We start from the raw sequence: 24,699 nt of genomic DNA, 5'->3' as shown, positions 1-24,699 counted from the left end.
GTGCACCTCCCGTTTCAAAATAGTGAATTGTAATGTTCAATTGTCCCTTATCAAGATATCAAGAGTATTAAAAGAATATTTTATTCCGTGAATGGAAAGAAAATTTGGAAAATCAAGTTAATTATGCAAGAGTATAGAGATGGCATAATTAGACTTTAATTAGAAACTATTGACGACTTGTCTTAAAATAATGTAACAAGATTAGTTACTGAAGCAATATTTAAAGCTCATTTTACTTTTTTAATTAAGTTTTTTTTCTTTTGCAATTTCTAAATAAATAGGCAATTGAAGTTATTAACATGCATGGAATTTGGTATGAGGGGGGAGTGAATGAAAGGGTGAAAGGAAGAGGAGAAAAGAATATGATAATTGTCCCTCATATCATTCCACATGGAAAGTAAAGTACATAGAGAACGAATTGTCCGCTTTCTCCGTCCCTTTTTAATATTATTGTCCTTTTCTTCTTACAGCTGTTTGTAATCCCTAATACTATCCTTAAAAGAATCCCGAGGAAATTAAATTCTTTTTTTTTATTCTTCTAAAGTTTCTATTCAAACTTCTTACTTATTACAGATATCTCTGTTATAAGCATATAATTAAGATAAGAACATAAATATGTAAGAAAGAAAACATAAGAGAAACAGCTTTCATTGTCAATCTTCACTCTCAATTCCTCCTTGTACAGAACATCACATGATTGTTTTAATGGGGAGTTTGGTGAAAGTAATTAATTACTTCCCAACTGGCCAACCATGACTTGATATTATAAAAAAATTAAATAAAAATTTAGGTAATACATATTAACAATTAAATGGCTATAGATACCCGAATAAAATCAAGGGAGTCTTCTAGTAATTCTAATTGAGATCACCATGCTTATTTATTCTAGTAATTCTAATTGATATCGCCATGCGGGTGAAATATGGGCCTCCTCCAAATTTTAAATCTCCATTGACGATCGGTTATGAGATTTCATAATGTAATGACACATGGTATGCATGTCAATTAATGTGACTGTTTACTCATTCAAAGAAGTATTTTAGGTTGCTTCCACGTGTAACAGATGTTATGTTTTAATATGGATCAAATTGTCAAAGACATAGGATTGGTTGGGTAATAAATTGGTTGAAAATGAAGTCTGGTTTTCAGCCGAGCACTGACAATTGGCCACTATGTGATGATTCATATGTTTCCTAGCTATTTAATAAATTGGACAAGTGATACTAATTAAGGTTGTGTAAAATAAGTCAGATGCGGGTAACAATAACAATCCAAGGCTAGAATCTAACGATTGTTTTCTCTCTTCAAATCTTAACTATGTCTTAATTAATTAAGGAACTTTGAGCCTTTGAAAAGCTGAGTGATGGGAAAGACTGTTCCTTAATTTGAGACATCTTTCATAAATGCCTGAAAACCAATCGTAATGTATATGGCATAAATAATGCATGGTGCTACATTATGTGTTTTTTCGTGCCAAATTTCTGAGTGCTTCAATAAAAGCCACGAGTACAGAGGGCGACCTAGCATTGCACCCTCTCATCAATTTCTTGAGGTATTCATGGTCTTGGTCATGACTTTGAGCATATGAATAATTCTTGGTAAATCACATGCTATAGTAGGCTTAATCTTGGTACGCATGTCAATCAAGCAATATCTGATAAATTAGTCTATGGAATAGCGCCGTGGCACAAAGGTCTGCACTTGGCCTAATTTTTGGATCATTTTTTTTCTTCTCCAAAAAGTTTAAGCGAATGTAGATTACTTGGATGAACAATATTATGGAATTAAAGATTTCTTGGATTAAGTTTGTGAGGATTTTTATTAAAATCGATTTTTTGGACTCTGGATTGTGAGTCTCTCTTGTGTCTCTTCTGGATTTGCAATGACCTTTTTGTGTTGAGGTTGGCTTCTTGCATTTCTGATGTGCATGGCTAAGTGGTCAGATCCCCGGTTAACTACCTATTGGGTAGTTTTATGTATTGAGGTTTCTTCTTTGAATGAAATTATTTGCTTTTCAAAAAAAAGAAAAAAAGATTATAGTTGTAGGAAAATTCAGAAAACATTGCGTTAAAGTTGAAGGAAGACAACAAACGTTTTCATATTTTCTTTAAATGGGTTATGGCTGTTTACCGTAGGGTAGTACCAAAACAAAACTTGTTCTTTTATTGTTTACCATAACAAGAACAAAATTAGGTGGAGAGAAGGAATTGGAGGAGAGTTGTATCGACAACTCAGTAATAGTCATTAAATGTAAGCCAGCATGTCACGTGTAATAGTCATTAAATGTAAGTCAGCATGTCATGCGTAAATGGGAAGTGGACGTAGCAAGGACATTTCTTTCTCAAAATTAAGACAACCAGCCCCAAAAAAATAAAATAAAATAAAATTTCATGGGTGATGAACTTGAGTAGGACCTCAAGCGGGGCAGTTGGTCTAAGGCGGTAATCTGGATTTCATCTCATTGGGCATCTAAAAGGTTGTGTTTGATTTTTTGTTGTTTTTGTAATCTTAATTCCTGCGAATATCACATAAGTTATCTCCTCGTTATCAAAACCTTTTACTTTTCAAAAAAAATTATTAAAACCTTGCTCTCTCTCTCTCTCTCTCTCTTTCTTTCTACATCTCTCCCCCCACCATTTTTTATCTGCTTTCCTAACTCCAATGTGTGAACAAGGTTTTGGAAGGTGCTTTGGGGATTTTGTAAAATATTTTTTACTCTTCTTCACGTCACCTACAATAAATTCACATGGTTACTCTCTTGAGAACAATAGAAAAACACAAGATTTTGTTTAGAAAAATAAAAACAATCTTCAAGCTGTGTTATGTGGGAAACTTTCATACTATAAGAAATTCATATAGAATATACTTTATGATATTTTATCATTTATAATATATACAAAAGTATGAATATCAAAATCTGTTTTAATTGACGACAATAGTCATATTTGTTCATTATATTTTCAAATTATCATTTTATATATTTTTAGATTTGACAATTCTTGTTGTTGTGGTTAGGTAATATTTTGACAATTATATAAATAAACATGAATATAATATAATTAATTAAACAGATCATGATTCTAAAGATATTTACGAAAATGTTATTTACACATGTTACATAACATGAGACAATTAAAATATTTAGTGAATAAGTCTAATATAAATTTCATATTACACGACATAGATATGACACAATAAACTCATTTAAATAGAATGAACGTTATTAACCTGTTTGATTGGGTATCATAAACAACAAGTCATATTATAGGAATTGACACGATGACACAATTGTTAATCAGTTTAAATGTGTTATATGCATGATAAACAGGTTTAACTTGTGTAAGATACGAAACTATTGTGTTTTAAACATGTCAACACGATTAAAACACAAAACACAATATCCTTAAATCCAAACTCGCTTAACATCATGTCATTCTCATATTGTGTTAATAGATCGTGTTTAAAATGATCAAGTCTAAATATTTTTATTATCAATATTTATAAGATTTATCTAATTTTTAAATATATAAAATTTAATTGTATAAAAAAACTTTTGATCAAAAATACTTTTTATTATAAATAATAACAAGATTTATCTCCTTTGTACATAAGAATTCTAAAAGTAGTGAATGACTCTAATTAATAATTATTTTTCTTACTTGGCATAATACTTCAAAAAACTTTTGAACTAGTTAAGAAAATTCAAATAAACTCTTTTTTTTATTACATTCAATTAAGGCTTTATACTTTTATATTTGGTCAAATAAGTCCTTATGACTAGTAGTTTTTGACTAATAGTTGGTAAATTTTTATTAGTCAAAATGTCACTTGTCATTTTATACCTATATAGCACTAACGTATCGTTGATGTGAAGGATAAAAAATAACACATGATCATATGATTATGTCATATTAACATGTCACATCATCATCAATAATGATATGTTAACATATCACATCATCATCAATTATGACATTTCAACATATCACATTAGCATTACGTGATATAGAATAACAAGGATGTCACATTAGCATTACATGGTATAAAATGATAATGGGCATTTTGATTAAATCAACTATTAATCATAAAAACTAATTTGATTCAAAAAAATTTTGACTCAAAACAAAAGTATATGAGTTTGATTAAACAAAATAAAAGAATAAGAACTTATTTGCATTTTTCTGAATAATTTAAGAGCATTTCTAGGTATTATGCCTTCTTAGTTCTAACAGTATTGAATTATAATTTATAGATCAATATTACAAAATGTCAATTAAATATAATTAAAATGTTAAAAATAATGCACTCGAGCATTTGGCTCATTGGTTACTACATGATCCCTGCTTAAAGAGTAAGGTTCGAATCCCCTTCCCCCAATTATAAAAAAAATGTTATAAATAATTATCTTTCAATTATAATTATCTTTTTATTAATAAATAATTAACTTTATATTTTATATATAATTATTATTTAAAAAAAAAAAACACAAAACAAATATGGCGTGTAAGGCACATGACAATATAAAAGTTGTTATTAATATTACTTAACAAAGCAAGTGGTTTGATGGTGTAGTGGTTACCATAAATCCAGGATGGACTCTTGATTTAGCTTAACAAAATGCCGCGAGGGAATTGTTAGGAAAACCAAATATTGCTACACTTTGTCTCTGCCAAATTCCCGAGTGCTTCAATGGAAAGCGGAAAGTGGGGGTGGCTTCCTACTTAATTTCCTAGCATTAGAGCCTCCAATCAACTTTCTTTAACGTATTGAATCCTTTGGTAGTCTTCATAAAAGCTTTTTGAAATTTCTTTGATTTATGGCACCGGCAGCTACCATGGTGTGCTCTGAACACTGGAAAACGTGAACCAAATCATTAATTGGTCCCCCAATTGATCATATTCTTCTCCTCGCAAGAAAATAATCCAAGAAAGCAAAGTTGAACCGTTTGTTGCACGCAGGCAGATGCAGACAACAGTGCTTTAAGATGCTAGAGGTTTAGTTGGCTGTAGGAGTTGGTCATAACTGCAAGAATTAATACCCGATTGTTGTGGTAAAAATTTATTTCACCAGCAGTATATCAAATGCTACTAATTAAACTAAAAAAAATTGCACAATTATATCTTCATAGTTGTCTGAGTTTTTTTTTTTTGGAAAAAAAAAAGACAATGACAGAAAGATATTCACTGTTCAAATTAATATTTACTTCTATTACTTAATTCTGTTTGACTAACTGTCATCTTCCTTTGCCACAGCTCTATTTAAGAGCATACATTGGTGCAGGTTTTGGTAAACATATAGCTGATGCCATTCACTTCGCCGACTGATCAACCATATGGTAGGAACCAAACCATTTATTCTTTGTATTCAGTAATCTCTCTTCTCTTTTCTTACTTACCGAACTAATTCGCTCACCAGTGCCAAATATCTGTTTCTGACACTCATTCACTCAAAAGTACAGAAAAACTGAAAAGCGATATTAATTTTTGCTTCTTCGTTCTTCTCCTATATATTCTTCATTGTTTCTTTGCTTATTCTCTTCTGAGAGATATTTTATGGCTGGGGTGGAGATAGAGGAGGTTGATGGCCGTGCCGGCGGTGCACAACCTCATCAGGAAGGCTTGCCAAGAGGCAGAGATAAAGGAAATATGTACTTGGTGTGGGAAGATTTGACGGTGCTGTTGCCAAACTTTGGCAATGGACCTACCAGGAGATTGCTCAATGGACTAACCGGTTGTGCTGAACCTGGTAGGATCATGGCTATCATGGGTCCATCTGGCTCCGGAAAATCCACTCTGCTCGATGCATTAGCAGGTTTGGCCTATCTCTATACATCTATCATGCATATGCAAGCACGTAAACACGAATGAAGATTGACTATATAGTAGCTTTAGCGGATAAAATTATCTTTCTTTCATTCATTAGCCTGTGCTAAATTTAGCATGCATATATTCACAAGTAAGTGCACTTCATGCAATCTTCTGCCTTTTTCTTTCTTGTTTTTTTTTTTTTTTTCTCCTTGAGGAAGAAAATGCATGCAGTTACCCTCAATCCATATGCACAAGTGCTGCAATCTTGTATCTTGATCTTAATAAATCCATTCATTCGGTAGTTGAGAAGGCTATTATTAGGACCTCTTTCTCTGGGGTTCTTTACCGCTTTCCATAAGATCAGTGGTAAGAACTTGCATCTAAATATGGAAATTAGGGTGAAATTAATTGCAAAGAGACCAACACGGAACCTGGTATTTATTACAGTAATTGTAATTCGTGTCCTTTGGTTGAATTGACCATGGGCGGATTCATCCCCTACACTTTTACGACATACTTCGCTTTTTGTTTTAGTCGCCTTTTTTGGAAATAGATCTGAACATCTCACTTAACGAGTTTAATGCTCCACTAACGAAAACATTTTCTGAGCTTTAGAGAATCTTTTATCACAACACACTAATTTCCTCTCTATCTACCGGGCTAGCTAGGAGCATGCAGTTTGCAATTTACTTGGTTAAAATTTAAACCAAAACTCTACTTGTACAGCTGCTCTTATTCTTTTTACCCACAAGGATTCTACTTCGCCTGGTCTGATTGAGTTGGTACTTTTTTAATTAAAAGAGGTCTAACTACCCAAAGATAAGCCATTAAAACGGTTATTACTGTCAATCCCAGCGACCACTTCAATTCTTGCTTTAACCGCAGCAATAAATTTGGCCGACACAGAATTATTTACTGAGTCGTACAAAAGATTTGACTCAAGGCGCCGCAGCTGGAACCAATGCCTAGGCCACTACAACATGTAGTGTGTCAGTATCAAAAAGAAAACACCATCCCCCATCCCATTCCAATGCTCGATAGATTCATCTAACCAATCATTCAAGACATGAATTTAGCAGGGATCCACATACTAATCATAATTCCAGTATTTACCCTTATTTGTTATTGTTTTCATCTTTCTAAAAACTCTAAATTTAAAGCATATGGTAAATATTGAATAATGATTTATCCACTTATCTAATCATTTCACTGTTGCTATTCACTCACTTTTTCTCTACCCACACAGTAAATGATTTCTTATGTGAGCAACAGATTTGGATGAATTTATTTATGGCAGGTCCATCACAATGGGCCTAGTCTACCCACTAGGAATGAAAAAGCTGAATGAGTATGTATGATCCAGGTCCTGTGGTACCAAAGTTTCATTACTGGACCGCTATCAGCTGTTTTTAAGTTCTGTTGGTATAAATTTAAAAGTGCACACTCTGTGAGAAGAATGATGACTATTGGCCCACATGTACAAGAATTTGCATTATAATGTCGGACATCAAGATAATCTTCGAAATGTATGCAGGTAGACTATCTGGAAATGTTGTCATGACCGGAAACGTTCTTCTTAATGGGAAGAAGAAGAGGCTGGACTATGGCAGTGTTGTAAGTACCCAACATATCATTTTAACTTGGCATGACAATGCTAATAATAAAAAATATGAGAAAGTGAAGTGACTGAATTTTGGGATTCAATGTGGGAAGAACGATATAGCAATGAATCCAACTACTGATATTGTGTATTCTGAAAATTCAGGCTTATGTGACTCAAGAGGATGTACTGTTGGGAACTCTAACAGTACGAGAAACCATAACTTACTCTGCTCATTTGAGGCTCCCACCATCAGTGAGCAGAGAAGAGATTGATGGCATTGTGGAGGGAACAATCATGGAAATGGGTCTCCAAGAGTGCGCTGATCGACTTATTGGAAACTGGCACTTACGGGGTGTAAGTGGTGGGGAGAAAAAGAGACTAAGCATTGCACTGGAAATCCTGACAAGGCCCCATCTATTGTTTCTTGATGAACCTACCAGTGGCCTAGATAGTGCCTCGGCATTTTTCGTGCTACAAACTCTTAGGAATGTTGGCCGTGATGGCAGAACGGTCATCTCTTCAATCCATCAGCCAAGTAGTGAAGTATTCTCACTCTTTGATGACCTGTTTTTACTCTCTGGTGGAGAACAAGTTTATTTTGGAGAGGCAAAACTGGCTGCAAAGGTATGAAATGATACATATCTTCATATATATATATATATATGCAAGAGAAAAATCTAAAATATCTGGACAATCTCATCAAACTTGTTCCTAGATGATAGTGCTTTCTCCACATAAAAATATAATTGGAAGTAAATTTGTTCATTTCTAGCAACAAAGTTGATTTTGCAGTTCTTTGCTGAATCGGGATTTCCATGTCCAAGTCGGAGAAATCCTTCCGATCACTTCCTTCGTTGCATAAATTCAGATTTCGACATTGTTGCAGAGACTTTGAAGGGATCTCATATAATATCTGTATGCCTGCGGTACCATTTTCTTTGCTTTTCATTTTTCATTTTTCAAAGAGATAGCAATTAGCAGTCACTTGGTTTCTTGCATTGCTATTAGATTTAACATGCAACATAGAAATGCAGCAGAGTAATCTTCATTTAATAGATTTCCAAAATAATACATAGTTCTAATCATTTCAAAGTGAAATTATAGGAACTCAGGCTATCCAGCAAAGTTTATCCTCCAATCTGCTGATCTCAATTTTGTCATAATTAAATATATTTCTCATTTATGGACTGCAGGAATTTCAAAATACATTAGATCCTTTGACAAACTTACCAACAGCAAAGATAAAAGCATTGCTTGTTATGAAATACAGAAGCTCAGATTATGCAGCAAAAGCAAGAGCAAGAATTCAAGAAATCTCAACCATTGTAAGCACTTCAAACTTAATCATAAAACATGTACTGAGATGTAGCTTTTAGCATCTACCTTTATCCTCTGGATAAAATCAAGTTTAATTAGAGTGCAAGTCCATCTCACTTCATTCACTTGTTTACAAGCTTTGACGGCCTAAGTTAAGCAAAGTGATAAACATGAGTTTTCTTCCTCACAGAGCCTACGGTTTACTCACAACTGGCTAAATATATCAAGAAGAGAGAATATGCCATAAAGAGTTCCTTAGCTTTTACTTATTTTGTATTTCAGGAGGGACTCGTGATTGAAAAGAAACTTAGGAGTGAAGCAAAATGGTTGAAGCAACTATCAACATTGACACGGAGGTCCTTTGTAAACATGTCTAGGGATTTGGGCTATTACTGGTTAAGGATAGCAATCTATGTGGCCTTATCTATTTGCGTTGGCACTATATTTTTCAATATTGGAACAAACTACAATGCAATCTTAGCCCGTGGAGCCTGTGCCGGTTTCGTATCAGGTTTCATGACATTCCTGTCTATAGGAGGCTTCCCATCCTTTATTGAAGAACTTAAGGTAAGTATCTCATATCAGGGTTAAAGGAAAAAGAAAAACTAATAGTTTCTAGGCTTCCACTAACTTTCTTTTCTGCTTTCGGTGTTCTAACATAGGTTTTTTATCGAGAAAGGCGCAATGGACATTATGGGATTGCTGTTTATATACTGTCGAATTTCCTCTCTTCATTCCCATTCTTGACTCTCATGACCCTCGCCACATCATCAATTACCTATTACATGGTGAAGTTTCGTCCAGGAATTTCACATTTTACATATGTCTCCCTCGATCTTATCAGCTCCATTGCAGCTGTGGAGAGCTGCATGATGATGATAGCATCACTAGTTCCCAACTTCATGATGGGAGTCATAATTGGATCTGGTTATATAGTAAGAACCGTAAACTTCAGAAAATTTGTAAGAGCTCCTGCATTTATGTCCAAGCATTTCATATCTGATTATAATCATAAGTAATATTTTGGTACACAGGGAGTTATGCTGATGACAGCAGGGTATTTCCGATTGCTACCGGATCTTCCTAAGATATTTTGGCGTTACCCTGTTTCATACATCAACTATGGTGCATGGGCATTACAGGTAATTTTTATTGGAGTGGCATGTTTTGAACAAGTCTTAGAAAAATGCATTTAGGATAAACTCATCAGGTATTTTTTTCAATTTAAAACCAGACAAAATAACAGGGAAAAGCAGATTCCCACATGGAAGAATAAACATTCTTACTTCCAGAACCAGAAATAAACTTCACTGAGCCTGGATAATTAACTGACAGGTACAATTAAGGCAGTTTATAATTAAAATGTGAGAAAAATATGTTCAACAGCACAAGCTAAGACTAGACTAGTAGATGAAATTTCATTTGCACTATGTCTAAGGCATAAAATGTGAGCGAAGTTGATATATTTGTGGACGAAAAGTAATCTGCTGATACAATACATCAAGCCCTGTTAAAAATTTTTAACAAATAATTTCTTGTTAAAGCTTATTCACCCACTCTAAAGGCAAAAAAGTTCCAGAAAATTAGTTGGGATGAGCCTTTCTTTTTTTCGGGAAAAATTTTACATTGCAATCCAAAGCAACAGGATACAAGAGTTAAAATTATGCATAAGAAATGCAGTGCTTATTGCCCTAATGCAACAATGTCCCAATCAAACAATTTGAATTGACATTTTTGTAAAATGGAGAATGCAGGGAGCATACAAGAACGATATGGTCGGGCTTGAGTTTGATGGATTCATACCTGGTGGTCCAAAACTGAAAGGTGATGTTGTCCTCACAACCATGCTTGGCATTCAGCTGGATCATTCAAAGTGGTGGGATTTAGCAGCAGTTATAATGATTTTGATAGCTTACAGATTTCTTTTCTTTGTCATTCTCAAGTTCAAGGAGAGAGCCTCACCTTTCTTTCGAACTCTTTATGCCAAACGAACTATACAACATCTCAAAAAGAGACCCTCTTTCAGGAAAACATCAGCCTTCCCATCCAAGAGGCACCAAGTTCTCCACTCACTATCTTCTCAAGAGGGTCTTAACTCTCCAATTCACTAGAAGAACCAATAGCTCATGAGTACTCTAGAAATGCTCATACTCTGATTCGATCACAGAAACAAGGGACAGGAATGATAGTAAGATTACTTAATAAATTAGATATATCAGCTTTGGTTTTTAAGTGCTTCTTCAATGGCATTCCCTTCCCTTCTCATGTCCACAAATTGCTCTAGTGTTAATGAGAGGAGGCGCCCATCACCCAAGAATGCTTTCCTTTTGGAACTCTCTAGCCATGACAGTGGAAAGCAGAAACTTCATATCTGTTGTGGCAAACAACACATTGCAGTAACCACATAAAATAAACAGATATAGAAAAGATCCTATTGTTCTTAGTAGAAAATTACAAGTGGTGCAAAAATATTTGTTGCAGATGCCTCCATCACACGGTATTGTAACATCTAATGATACCATTATATGTAATAGCATTTTGTTTTTGTCATTCCAGTGCTAACCCAAGATGGATAAACTGATTTGTTTGGTCTGTTCTTCACCCACAATTCTACTATTTTCTATCATTGTTCCTTGCTGATTGTGTTCTACAATTAGTAGATTACCATTCCCATGACCAGACCTTCAGTATAAAGAGAAACAGTTACAGTTCGTCAAATATTCGTGTAGAACAATGAGTGCACTACTTTTGGAATTTGCAAGAACATTTTACAGGTTGTATCCATTTTTTCTTGTGCACTACATTTGATCAATTTGACCTACTACTCTAAGACTTCATCAAGTACTGCACAAGGAATCGTAGCACCTCAAATTTACGACAGGCCCGCTCTGTTAAAGATAAGCAATTAGTTTAAAGACAAAGATTGCCCCTGAGCTTGTTACCTGGACCCTAAGCCCAACTCGTAGTAGTATTAGCAACTCCAAGCCTCTTTTCGTGCTTTTTCTGCTAGAAAAGTTTTTCTTTGAGCCTAGGTTCCTGATACAAAGCTTCCTCAATTGGTTAGACAAACCAATTTCTTGACTTACACTTCCAGGATTTGCTAGACAAGCCAATTTCTTCACTTCACTTCCTTTAATCAATCAACTAAGAAAGACAAGTAGAATTACACATAATATAATTATCCACTAAATCATAGCATCTTAAGCAAAGTATCAAGTTTTCCATGTTTCCAGACTCTCTACTATAATTTTTCTGAAATAACTAGGAAGCATTCAAAAGAAATACCACCCTCAACCGTAACAACATTAAGTCCCTAAAATTAGGAAGGAGAAATGAAATCAGATGTCATTAACTCAGTACAATTCTGAGTACAGGGACATCAACACCTTCAAACACAGCCATTAAACATCAGATAGAGGAGCTGCTTTGTTATTTTCGTTTTCATTTTCACCTTGATTTGATTTTTTGCACCTACAAATTAGCTGATCCATCCAAAGACCATGTACTGCTATCTAATCCAGAAAAACCACCACAGAAAAGGCACATTGAATGCAGTAAACACTTCTATGTAACCCTTCAGATTTTCATAAATTACAGTTGAATTTACATCAAATATATAGCCATTATTTGTACTCTGGCTCCACATAAAAATTTACAACAGTGATAAGAATCATCAAAAAGTGAAGAGATGGAATCAAACATACATTTCTTCCATTTCACTAGTTGAAGCAAGAGTTTAAAGCAAAGTTATTGAATCTTTTTCAAGAAACAAAGATTAAAATAATATGGTAACCTAGGAAAATAATAATAAAAGATGAGGTTATTATAATACTTTTCTAACTCAGAGACTATCCTACACCATTAAGCATACATGCACAAACATTCATCAAAATAACAGAGGAGCCTGTACGTCTATAACCTCCTATCTGACCTAATATACATAAGCGTAAATATCCTGGTTGAAGTCCCCAATATGAAACTCTGAAGGTTAGAATTTGAGACTTTCAACGTTAAGGTCTCAAATTTGCATCTCAGGAAGGAGGTTTTGAAATTTATGGGATGGGAGATAGTCACCTCTCATTCTATAGTTTAAGCTAATGGGTATCTATCAAAAAAAAAAAAGAAATACATCTCTGACATGAATCAGAATAAGACAAGAAAACAAAGAAACCGGATATGTAACTTTGAATTGAATATACTAAATTAATATAAAGATATGAATTAGAGCTACCACAATTCTGCCATGATAGCATTTAATCTCTTGCTCTACCAGTTGTACTAAACATGACTCTTTAAACTAACAATGATTTAAAAGGTACAAAGAACGAGTGACTCAGAAGGAAGATTATGGGCTGATTCAAACAACAAGTCCTTGAATTTCTTGGTTCCGCCTTTTTCTGTTTATTCCAACATGACCAGTAATTTTACAAGAGCAAGGTGACTCAGGCCCACAAAATCAACTGTAACCACCATTTCAATTTTGAATCATATGTAACTAGCTTCACTACCAAAAACTGCTTGGTATATTTGGAAACAAAAATAAAAAGCTAGCAAAATTAGTAAATTATTAAGAAAATAGTATTTGGTGCAAAAAGATTTGAAATACAGTTTAGCTGTAAAATCACATCCTGTTTAAAGTTCTATAACCGATACAGTTGAAATTCAGGAGATGAGAAAAAGTAGCTTATTACAGAATTTCTTCTAAAAGGCAATAAGGCCAACCTGATCATTTTCCTTCATTCAGAATTCATAGCTCTGCTGCCTCAGGAACATCTTACCACTTTTTGAAGAAGCTATTCAATTGGGAATCACAAATTACCAATCAAGCAACAGTTCCAATAATTGCAATTGCCAGGAATTCCTTCCATCCTACCAGCAACTGCAAAAAAAAAAAAAAAAAAAACAAAACAAAACAAAAAAATAAACTATTAAAAAGCAAAAGCAAAAGCAAAAAGTTAGAGTTAACTGTTTTGGGAGGAAGAGTCCACTTCAGAAGCTAAAGAATTGCTAACATTTTGATTGTCAAGATCTGTATAATTGCATCCTGCTGCAAGCAATCTGGCTTACCCAGAAAAGGTGCAAGCATTAATATAACAGTGAGATAGAGAAACAATAGTTACCAGACTGCAAGATAAAGGAATACTTTCAGTGGCATCTATAAGCCATAGTTTCTGAAAAATTTTTGCAGGAATCCTGTCTGGATAAAGTCTAAAATGCAAAATCAAGAATTCCACAAAGATATCTATACTATTAGCGCAAAGGAACTGAATCAAATTAAAAGTACTCAACATAAGAAAAAGGAGGTTATAGCACAGAAGCCAAAAACTTTATTGCGCTCTATTAAAAAATCATATCAAGATATACAACCCAGACAAAATTAGAAATAAAAATGATACCAAGATATGGATCAGCTCATGCAGCAGATTTAGGAGTTGCAAGCAGGAAATCAATCTTTCTTTTTCTCCTTCACAGAAAAGTCAAAGTTTACAGAACTAATGAATCAACTTATCAGCCCTAATTTCAAGAGTAATTAATTAAATTACAATATAATGACAGTCTCTCAAATTAGCAGGCAATTCATAACGATGTTAATTGATGGTGCAAACTGGCTACTGTTTCTTCTCAATGGATTCACCATTTTCCACTCGGTTGTCAAACCCATGATAAGGAACTTCAACCATGGGCCTGGGAATTGGACATCCACCAAAGTCCTCCGGGAAGCATTCAAAGTCTGGGCCAAAGTTGAACTTCACCACACAGTTTGGTTGATTGGGAAGAGTATACATTGAAGCAGAAGGATAGTAGCGACCACCATACAGATCCTTGAAAGCAACTCCTTGGCAAACCCCATTTTTGAAAAAAGAAATTTCACTTCCTGCATGAAAAATCAACATTTGGCCGATCGTAAATAATGACACTTCAAGCATACCACATAAAAAGCAGCATTTTCTGTAACTTGTAATTTATAGTCTCAACAAGTCCTCATGAAACATAGAATAAAGAGTCACTTCAGAGGCAAGTTAGTCAAAACAATGCATCTGTTTCACTACAAGGACAAGAGCTGAATTCATTGCAAGTATGAAGAGGTTCCTAATGGCCTGTCCAAACAGGTTATGCAAGTCAAAAACTATACAATATAGTCACAACACGTCAGACTTTAACTAAAATGCCAGGTTTGAACAAATAACTCAATTCTTGAGAAATTGCTCTATAATGAGTTCACTCGGAAATATTGCAGTGACCAGGTTGAACAGGCAAAACATAACACAACCAATTAGATAGGTTCAAGTAGCTACAAGTTAGACTTTATACTAATGGGTTATAAGTTTACCAATTATTGCGTACCATACTGTAGAAAAAAGGACAAAAGGAAAGAACCTAGCACCCTGTGCAATCTTACCACACAGAAGATAGAATCCAAATCATTAGCCAAAATCATGCAACAAATTTCAATTATATGATGATCAGACATTCTTTTTTTCAAATCTTCCACATGATTTAAGTTAGGGTAGGATACTGCAAAGTGTTAACAGAATGATATAAATACAAGCTATAAAATTTAATTGCACAAAACCTCCATATGAAGAAATTATTACATAAACCTTCCTACCACATCACCAGTAGGCCAATCCGATAATATTACACCACATCAAGAATTGACTAATCCAAAGAGGGGAAAATCAACAAACTCCGTTAATGATAAATGGCTAACCAAATAAAAAAATAAAACCAGGAAAAGCTAGGGTTTGAGAGAACAAGATGATGAAGATGATCTCCATTCAAGCAATCTTGAAGAAAACCAAATCCATTGTTTTCACATTTAAGTCTTCATCTCCCATCTCTTCCCCTGTTATAAAATGGAGAGAAATCATAGACATTTGAAATTTCTTTTATCATAATAGAGTATTAGAAATTTGGGATTTAGAGAAAGGGTTCTCCCAGGACATGTCATCCTTCTTTAAAGTTAGAATAAGTTTGAGCTTATTTGAAAAACCTGTCATTTATATGTGTCTCCACTCCCTTCATGTTTCAATACTTTATTTTGGCGAAGCCCTTGTTTCAGTACTTAGATATTTGTATGCTAAAAATTCAATAAATAAGGCCCCTTACTACCTGCTTCTTCTTAACTTTATCTAATTATATTTTGGTGCTTTGTCAGTGTATAGTTGCTTGCCTGCTCCATTTGGGCATAGCTCCAGTACTCCATGGGGCCTGCATTTACTACTTGTCCAGTTGCACACCAAGTGTTTGTTAATTTGCTATTGAATCCAGTTGAGTGTTATGTTTTGTTCTGTTTGGAATGAACTTGAAATATGGAAATAGTCTTAGAAGGGAAAAACAAACTCCCTTCCTTCCCTTCCCTTCTCCTTCTCTCACCTTTGTCCCTTCCCTTCATTTTCCTCCCTTCCTACCAAATCCTGCATAGAATTTGATTAATTTCTGGCTAATTCAAATTAACTAGCCGCTGTTATCAGCTAAATCTATTTTTGGAGTATAAAATGTGGTTTGATAATGATTAAAAATTCAGATAGTTGAGAATTTCAATTTTCAAATGATTTAATTTGTCCAAGATGTTTTATTACTTGTTTTCAGAATCATTTAAGAAAATGATTTCAACAGAAAAATTATTGCAAATATTAAGAAACCTATTTAATCTATTCAATCTAGTTTGTTTTCAAACTTGTATTGACTACATTACCTTTATAAATTGTTTAAAATTGTTATTCCATCTCTTCTTTCAACTCTTTCTTTTCTTGGGCTGAATTTTCAAATCATATATATCTCTTTCAGCGTTTACTCTTCAGCAACATATCAATTAATTTTTACAATATGAAAAATTTAGCACTTAATTTCTCAGCATTAAATTTACAATTTACCACACAGCACATAAATCCTTATGAGACAAGTATAAATGTCTATCTATCAATCTAGATATACCATTTTCTATTTACCAAATCAAAATGCTCTTCGAATGTTCAATTACTCAGAGGACTATCTTCAGGTGTTTCTAGCAAGCTATGCACTAGAAATTATACATGCATCAAATCAACTTCAAGTCTAACACATGAAACCCAATAACAGCAATTTTTAAAGCCCAACCAAATCTATATCCAAGTAAGAATCCAATTCCCACCAGAAAAATACAGTTATTGTTCATGCTGTCTGTTCAATGCTCTTCATTTAATTAAAACCAACCAAGAATGCAAAAATTGGCATCTATGCTAGTAGAAACTCAGGACAGGAAATATTTCCTACCTTTTAACCATCAATTTAGGTACCATTAAAGGCTTGAAAAAGCACTTTTACAACAGTCCTATGTCACAAACACGTAATAATATTTGAAAGTGCTTAAACTAATTTCTAAAATTGATTAAAAGATATATCTCAAATCTTTAAAACACTCAACTTGCCATTAATCAGATTGCTATTCTGGAATTTATACAATTTTAAGGCAACCAAAAAGTGCTAGCTTGAAAGAAAATTGAAATGGAAAGTAAATTCAATATCATGAAGACAATATCAATAAAAAAACAAGCAATAGATGCACAAAGGAATAAGAGGTTCACGATCAATTTTGTTCTATGAACTCTTTTAAAAATCAAAATTCAAAAGTAGCATACAAAAAGTTGAGGTGTGTTTGTTATTTTTTTTTCTTTTTTTATTATATATCACCGACAAAATCAGTAACTCACAAGCCAGTCATCACTCATCACTTTCTTTTCTCTTAGTACAATGCTGCCTTCCCTTTTAAGGTAATATAAAATCTGAGCAGACATAAAAACCGTACAAGACATAGTAAAATGAATAAGAACAACAAACATAAAACTAGCAAACATATGCAATCCATTCAAATATAATGCGCAAGGAACAGGCTTTAATAGAATACTATGAGAAACTTACCAGGCACCACTTTAGGCGGCTCCTCCTTGACATCAGGGGCGCACACATACCTCTGCCCTTTATACCAGACTAAATGGGGCGGCTTGGGAGCAAAGGACCCACCTTCCGGTAAATTTATATAAAACCCAATAACATCCCCCTCCTTATACCCTTCCTCCCCATACTTCTCTCTCAAAGCCTTATGCACCTTACTGCCATCAATATCTCTATATCCAAAGCTATTGCCATCATACCCTACCGGTGCCTGCAAGTCTCCTTTCTCCGTAGACCATCCAAGCCGTGTATGCCCGGTCTCACCCAACTTCACCACCTTAATTTCAAAGTACCAAGCTCCTTCCTCCACCCCTCTTGTGGCTCTAACCATTCTGTACCCCTTTGTGCTCCCTGCACTCATCCTATCCTCGCTTAACTCCACTTTTTCGGCTTTATAAACCTTGGAAAGACATATGCTCAACTCCGGGGTATCATCCCCTTTGTCCGGGAATCTCGGAACAGGGGTTATCAAAACCGTGTCTTCCGCATTTCCAGCATTCTGGTTATTCACTTTGCTTTTCTTTTTCCCTTTTCGTGACGTTTTCGTCACCCAAACATTATTGTTTTTCTTCTTAGACTTCTTTGTTGTTGTCGTTTTCGTTGCTGAGGAAGGATTTGATGGGGCATTGCCGTTATTGTTATTGTTTTCAGCTGCCGCTGCGATGGGGTTATCATCGTTGATTCTGGGAACTGAATTAGGGCCTTGGGAAGGGATTGTTAAGGAGGAGAGTTGCCTTTGCTTCTTGGGCGGAGGCTCTTCTTCGTCGTCGTAGAATTCGTCGTCATTTTGGGGAACTTTAAGTGGGTTTTGGTTGTCGTCGGAAGCGGTGGTGGTTGTGGTGGTCGGATCTTCTTCGGATAGAGAATCGGAGGAAGCTGCGGCCAGTTGGGTGGTTTCTTGTTTGGTGGTAGTGATGTCGTTTTGAGGTTCGGTTTCCTTTTTGGGTTCGACGGTGTTAGGTGGTAATGGAGCAGTGGAATCAGTGGTGGTAGAAGGTGGGGGTTGGGGAACGGTTTCTTCGTCGTCTTCGTCTTTGTAAGTGGCTTGGAGAGAGTCCATTGGAGAGGAAAAGTAGAGGGTTTTTGTTGGGGGTTTCGGATTGGGGATCTGTTGGGGAAAAGGGGAAAGGGAAGTGTTTTAAACAGAATGGTGTTGGCAGGCCAAACAACAAACAGGGACAAAAGCGGGCTTCCGGGGATGCGTTATGTTTCGGTCTTTGGGCCTTTGCTCAACTGTCAGATGGATTTTGGGTTTTTGTTTCTCTATATGGGCTTGCTTAATTCAATCAACGACCCTTGCTCCATTGAAAAAAGGACTGAAAACTTAGACTCTTTACCAAAAAGTATTCAATTACTTTAGCTGATATTCCAACGAATGTTTATTAGCATCATAAAGAAGAAAAAGAGGTTGGCCAATGATCACATGCCCCTTATCATTGTGGTCACCTTATCCTCTTGAAAGCTGTAGGGAATAGGCAAATTATTGGTTTCCATCCTTTTAGCTAGGCTTTTATTGCTATAGTTGGTTCTACTCCCCACACTTGTACTTGAAAAGATTTTCAAAAATAGAAAGGTTTTAAGAGAAAATGAGAATAGACTTATTAAATAGCCCTTCATCTTTAAATTCAGGCCAAACAAAATTATTGTTTGCAACTTCGAGAAACAGAAAAATTATGAACCACACACCTCTCTTTCCTTCAAATTGTTGTTGCCATTCTATGAAATATGAATTTATTGACCTTCATTTACCCTATTTTTGGTATATATGAAAGGCTATTGGACTAGCTCTTTCAACTCATAAGAGATTTTTTATTTTGGCTTGAATGATTTTATGATTTTATCGACAAAAATTAATTTTTTTAAGTTTAAGTTTCTACCTATATAATATATCGTATTAACTTTACATATACAATTTATCATAAGGGATAATCAAATTCTCTCAATTTAAAATTTCTTACATGAAACAAATAATGAGACATTGCATTCGAGTATTTGATTTATTAGTTGATGTACGATCCCCTGCCTCCCTTAATTATATAAAAAAAAACAAATAATGAGACCCTTTGAATCGAAACAAATAATGTTTCTCAATTCAGGTATAAGTCTATGTAATTGGTATCAAAAGACTCACGTAATTGGAAGTTTGGTAGCCACATCTAAAATCCTGCATCATCTAGTGTGATTCCAATCTTATGTGTCATGTGTTAGAGGTGATATATATATATATATAAACTTGTGTCTACATTTGTGAAACGTTTTTTGTGCTGAGACTTTTCGGACCAACATTATAGCTTACAAGTTGGGTGGGTTATGACCCAAAGTTACCATAACATATGGTCACAAATAGCTATTGCTTATCAAAATTGTTAGGGAAAAACAAAAGAAAAGAAAGGAGAGAAAATTGAAAGATGGAATAGGTGATTAAATTATTTCATTTGACTAAAACCATCCAAGTAGTGCGGTATATGGTGGAAGTCATTACTTTAATTATACAATTGTATTTTTACTTATTTCGCTGGTCCCATACTTTTTCCTCAAGTCAAAATTCGGGACTTGTTAGTCGCCCATATGGACAAGTCAAGTCTTGCCATTCCAATTATGTTCTCATACACCAAACGCTTTCTAATCATTTAACAAGTGAGAAGAATCCAACAAGTTGGGCGCAACGTGCAAACGTACTTTCATGGGAGACTTACAGAACTTGGGACCCACAATAACTTGTAACCAATAAAAGTCCAGTCAACCTTTTTTATTTTTATGCAATCACAATTCAGCAATTTCATATAAATATTCAATATAGATAACTAATGAACAAATTAACTGAACTAATAAGTCATCAGAAGATTAAATTAAATCTATATATGATGTGACTTGAATTTAAAACACATAATACTTAAAAAATATTTTTAAATTGTTTAAAAAAATTCAAATAAGTCTTTATTCTTATATTGTATTCAATTAAGTTCATAAAATTTTATTTTGAGTCAAATATGTTTTTATGACTAACAGTTGATTAATTGTTATTTGTTAAAATATTACTTGTTATTTTGTATCCATGTGATATCAACATAATACTGACGTGGAAAGTGAAAATGTCATACAATCATCATCAATGATGGAGTCAAGATTTCATGTTTGGGGCAAAGATAATGTTTATAAGACAATCATACTAGAACTTCAATGTTTGTAGAGGCAAAATTATAAAATTTTAAACAAACAAAGATATATTATAAAAATTTAAAACTTTTGAGGGGAAGGGCTCCTGCTAGACCCCTTTTTCGTCCGTCACTGGTCATTATACCACATTAATAAGCCACGTAATCATCCATTATGATATGTTAACATTTTATGTAGCATAGAATGACAAGAGACATTTTGACTACTAATAATAAGTTAATCATTAGTCAACTTATTTGGTTAAAAAAAATACAAAAATTTGATTAAACACAATAAAAGATTAATGGATGCATTATAAAGAATAAATTTTTGATTTTGGAGTCATTCTTTTGAAGTTTAGAAACTCTCGTGAATTGCTTATAAAATGGACCCATAGTTCTTTCTGCCTTTACATTCTTTGTTTTTGTAAAAGAGAAAGCAAAGTTATGGGCTTTCACTGAAAAAGTATAAAATGGCAAGAAGGGAGAAACAAGCTTGGAGAGATCGTCTTTTCATCGTGTTTATGGACAACATCAGCCTCTGATTATCCTGGCAAGATTTAAGAGAGATATTTAAGGAACTTTGAAAAGTAGTTGACATCTATATTGTATGGAAAAACAATGGGTCAAGTAGAACAAGGAGCACTTTCGCTTTTGTCCTCTATAGATTCAAAAAAGAAATGAGAAAAACAATTGCTTTGGGAAATTTGAGGATTGTTGATGGCCATAAAATGGTGGTTAAAAAGGTAGCTTATGGGTGGAAAGCTAAAAAGAAGAAACAAGATAATTTGAGGGTGAAACAAAAGGAGGCGCCTCAAAATGCAAATGGAAGAAGGAATACTAGCTCTTACAAGAAGGTAGTCTAGTTGGGTAATAGATTTATTAGAGAAGATGAGTTCCAGAAACAAAAGAGAAAGGTATGAGAAATAGCTCAACAACAGAAAAAAGGGGGTGAATATCTTGATGTCGATCCCAAAAGGCAATATTGATTGATTAAAAAGGAACGTCATGGGTTTGCTAAATCATAGTTTAATTAGAGAGAGGTTCAATCGGAACTCTATAATCAGGGTATTATAATGAGTATTCGACCAATGGGTAGGTCAGAAGTTCTTATCGCTTTCAAAGAAAAGAAAGAAACAGAATGGTTGATCAATGAATATCCAATGATGTGGGGATTGCAGTTTGATGGGGTGAAATCGTTTATTGAACCTAGGTCTGCAAATACAATGCTATAGTGGGTTAAAGTTTACAATATCTCGTTCAGCTTTTGGCATATGGATTTTTTTACTGCACGTTTGGTATAGGGAATAGCTTAGCTATTCCCTGTCTATTCCCAAGGGAATAGCTTACCTCCGTTTGGTATGGTAATATCACAAAGAATAGCTATTACTTAGTAATAGCTATTCTCTCAAAATGGGTAAAACTCAGGCTTAGTTAAACCCGAGGCTCCCCATGGTTTTTGCTATTCCGTGACCATGGGAATAGCTTTGAATTATGATATGACTAAAATGCCCCTTACTGTTTATAAATATTACAACCCTAGACCTATATATATATTTTTTTTTCTCATTTTCTCATTTTCTTTCTCTCTCTTCCCCCATTCTTTCCTCTCTTATTCTCTCTCTAAGTGGCATCAATGCCGAAGATGATGTTAGCGGCGGCGGCGACGGCGACTGCGACGAAAGCGGCTGTGACGGCGATTTTATGACCGAATATGGTCGGACCAGGTTACGCCGGAGATTTGGCCAGATCTGGCAGCGGGAAGCACCGGATCTGGTGCTTCCCGACCAGATCCCACGGTTGGATCTGGCACTCCACAGCCAGATCTAGCCGCGGGGAAGCGCCGATCTGGCGCCGTAGTGGCCAGATCCGGCCACATGGTGCGCCAGATCGGCGTTTTGTTACACCGGTCGCCTTTCCGGCGATCGGCTCATGAAAAAGAAAAAAAGAAAAAAGGGAAAAATAAAATAAAAATAAATTATTTATAAATTTAAAAATTATTAATATTTGTATATAATTTAAACATTATTAATATTAATATGATTAAAATATTAAATATTAATATTTAACCTGATGTCGAAATCAGTCATGAAGAGGGATCATATGGTTGATCCAAGTAGGAGAGAAGAAGTACGAATGAATTTTTGCAGATAAATGGTGTAAGTGAAAAACGCGAGTTTTTGTTAAGTCGAGCCAACGCAGATAAGTAAATATTTAAATATTATGGTGATACCGCGTTGAAGTGCAATNTATACATTTAAAAAAATAAAATAAAAATAATTAAATATAATAAAGGGTATTTTTGTCTTTTTATTTTCTATTCCTTTCCTATTCTAAAGCTATTGTTACCAACCAAAAACTGTAATAAGTCATAATAATTAATTCTACTTTATTCCATTCATCATACCAAACTATATAATACTTATTTTATTCTATTCCCACCTCATTCTATTCCCACGTAATAACTATTCTATTCCATTCCTATCTATTCCGCGAACCAAACGTGCCATTAGAGCTGTGGGTGGCATGTGGGGAAAATTTGTAAGGGTGGATGAAGCGACAATGAAGGTGGAATGATTTGATGCTACCAGAATCTTGGTGGAAAAAGAAAGTGAGATGGAAATCCTTAATTCTGTGACATTGAAAATCAATGGTAGGCAAATTAATCTTAGTGTTATGGTCGAAAAGTTGGTCGTATGGAACTTGAAAAAGCTTGAGGAAGCCCCTAAGATGGTGGTTGGTCGCGGTCTAACAAAGGGGAATATTATGGGCTAGAAATGTAAAGGACAAAGATGTCATTTCCATTTGAAGTTTTAAATTTTCAAATATTTGCTGAAGAAAGTGATGCTAGCAAATCGATGAACCACACGTGTGATAATAAAGGAGATAAGAGATCTGCTAAAGGGTATATCGTGGGTCCTAAGGCGAATTAGGTACAGAGGACATGGAATGGTGTTAGGGATAATGAAAGCTCATGAATGGTGCAGGGTAACTGAGTTTCTACAAATTAAAAGACCAAAAGTTACTTAATTAGTGGTGATGAGTCTACAAGTTCAAAACTTGAGTATTGGTCTGAGCCTAATTATGTGGGTTATAGGAGAAACTTGAAAGGTTTTGAGGGCCTAATGCAATTAGAATTTTCTAAAACCTAAAGTGGGGAAGATTGAGCTAGATACACTTTATTTGAGAATAAGCTAGCTAGTGCTCTAATTAATAGCATAAGGAGTATAGGCTAGAGCAAGAGGGCATTGAGACAACAAGTTAAAGAAAATCTAAAGAATTTAGATAATGAAGTGAGAAATTTTGATAATTCTATTTCAACTGGTTTCACAGGGTAAAGGATCTTAGTTGCAAAAAGGAAAGTAGTTGAAGAAATGGCTTTCGGGGAATGTCTTAAGATGGTATATGAGAATGATAAACATAGTGTTTTTTATGATGTTTGCCCAAATGAGGGAGGCAGAAGTGTAAAGGAGATAAGTTCGCTTGTCCTAAGGTGAGTTCCTTGTGTTGAGTTTCTTTTTAAATCTATAAATTATATATCTTAAAAATGTCAAGGGCTTAAGAAGATCGAAAAAACATAGAGCAGTCATAAATTTAATTGCATAGCACAAACCAAAATTTTTGATGTTATAAGAAATTAAGGAAATTGAGGTCTAGATGGATAGAATGAATATGGGGTAATAAAGTAGGGATGTGGTTGGCGTTTAAGGCTGAAGGCACAGTAAGGTGGTTGTTAGTTTATTGGGATAAGAATTTTTTTTTGATATGGTAGAGTACTTAATTCATAGGAGATACATCTTGGTAGTTGGAAAAATTAAAGAGAATGGTCAATGTTATGGACGTGGCAATGTTTATGCCTCTAATAATGACAAGAAAAAAGATC

The 24,699-nt window shown here is 34.5% G+C and overlaps 2 protein-coding genes across 4 annotated transcripts; one reads left to right on the top strand and one right to left on the bottom strand.

The window, feature by feature from the left end:
- LOC18589878 (ABC transporter G family member 13) lies at positions 4,788-11,505 on the top strand. Of its 3 annotated transcripts, none has more exons than XM_018128096.1 (11): positions 4,788-5,050; positions 5,253-5,335; positions 5,572-5,811; positions 7,342-7,421; positions 7,573-8,034; positions 8,203-8,325; positions 8,604-8,735; positions 9,010-9,294; positions 9,390-9,662; positions 9,762-9,869; positions 10,482-11,505. In XM_018128096.1, exons 2-11 carry the CDS (start codon positions 5,302-5,304, stop codon positions 10,836-10,838), a joined length of 2,094 nt encoding a protein of 697 aa, XP_017983585.1. In that variant the 5' UTR covers positions 4,788-5,050; positions 5,253-5,301; the 3' UTR covers positions 10,839-11,505. The 3 variants fall into 3 exon arrangements, with proteins under 3 accessions (XP_017983585.1, XP_017983584.1, XP_017983586.1); XM_018128095.1 differs by having other exon boundaries at positions 4,788-4,993; positions 10,482-10,962; XM_018128097.1 differs by lacking the exon at positions 4,788-5,050 and having other exon boundaries at positions 5,318-5,335; positions 5,568-5,811; positions 10,482-10,962.
- LOC18589877 (protein TRAUCO) lies at positions 14,035-18,721 on the bottom strand. The gene is made up of 2 exons (XM_007015045.2): positions 17,629-18,721; positions 14,035-14,602 (listed from the first exon to the last, which is right to left on the bottom strand). Exons 1-2 carry the CDS (start codon positions 18,719-18,721, stop codon positions 14,337-14,339), a joined length of 1,359 nt encoding a protein of 452 aa, XP_007015107.1. The 3' UTR covers positions 14,035-14,336.

This window comes from Theobroma cacao, chromosome 9, assembly GCF_000208745.1.
Source record: "Theobroma cacao cultivar B97-61/B2 chromosome 9, Criollo_cocoa_genome_V2, whole genome shotgun sequence".
Classification (NCBI taxonomy): Eukaryota; Viridiplantae; Streptophyta; class Magnoliopsida; order Malvales; family Malvaceae; genus Theobroma; species Theobroma cacao.
The sequence above is the reverse complement of the archived record's forward strand: the minus strand, read 5'-3'. Positions and strand labels throughout refer to the sequence as shown.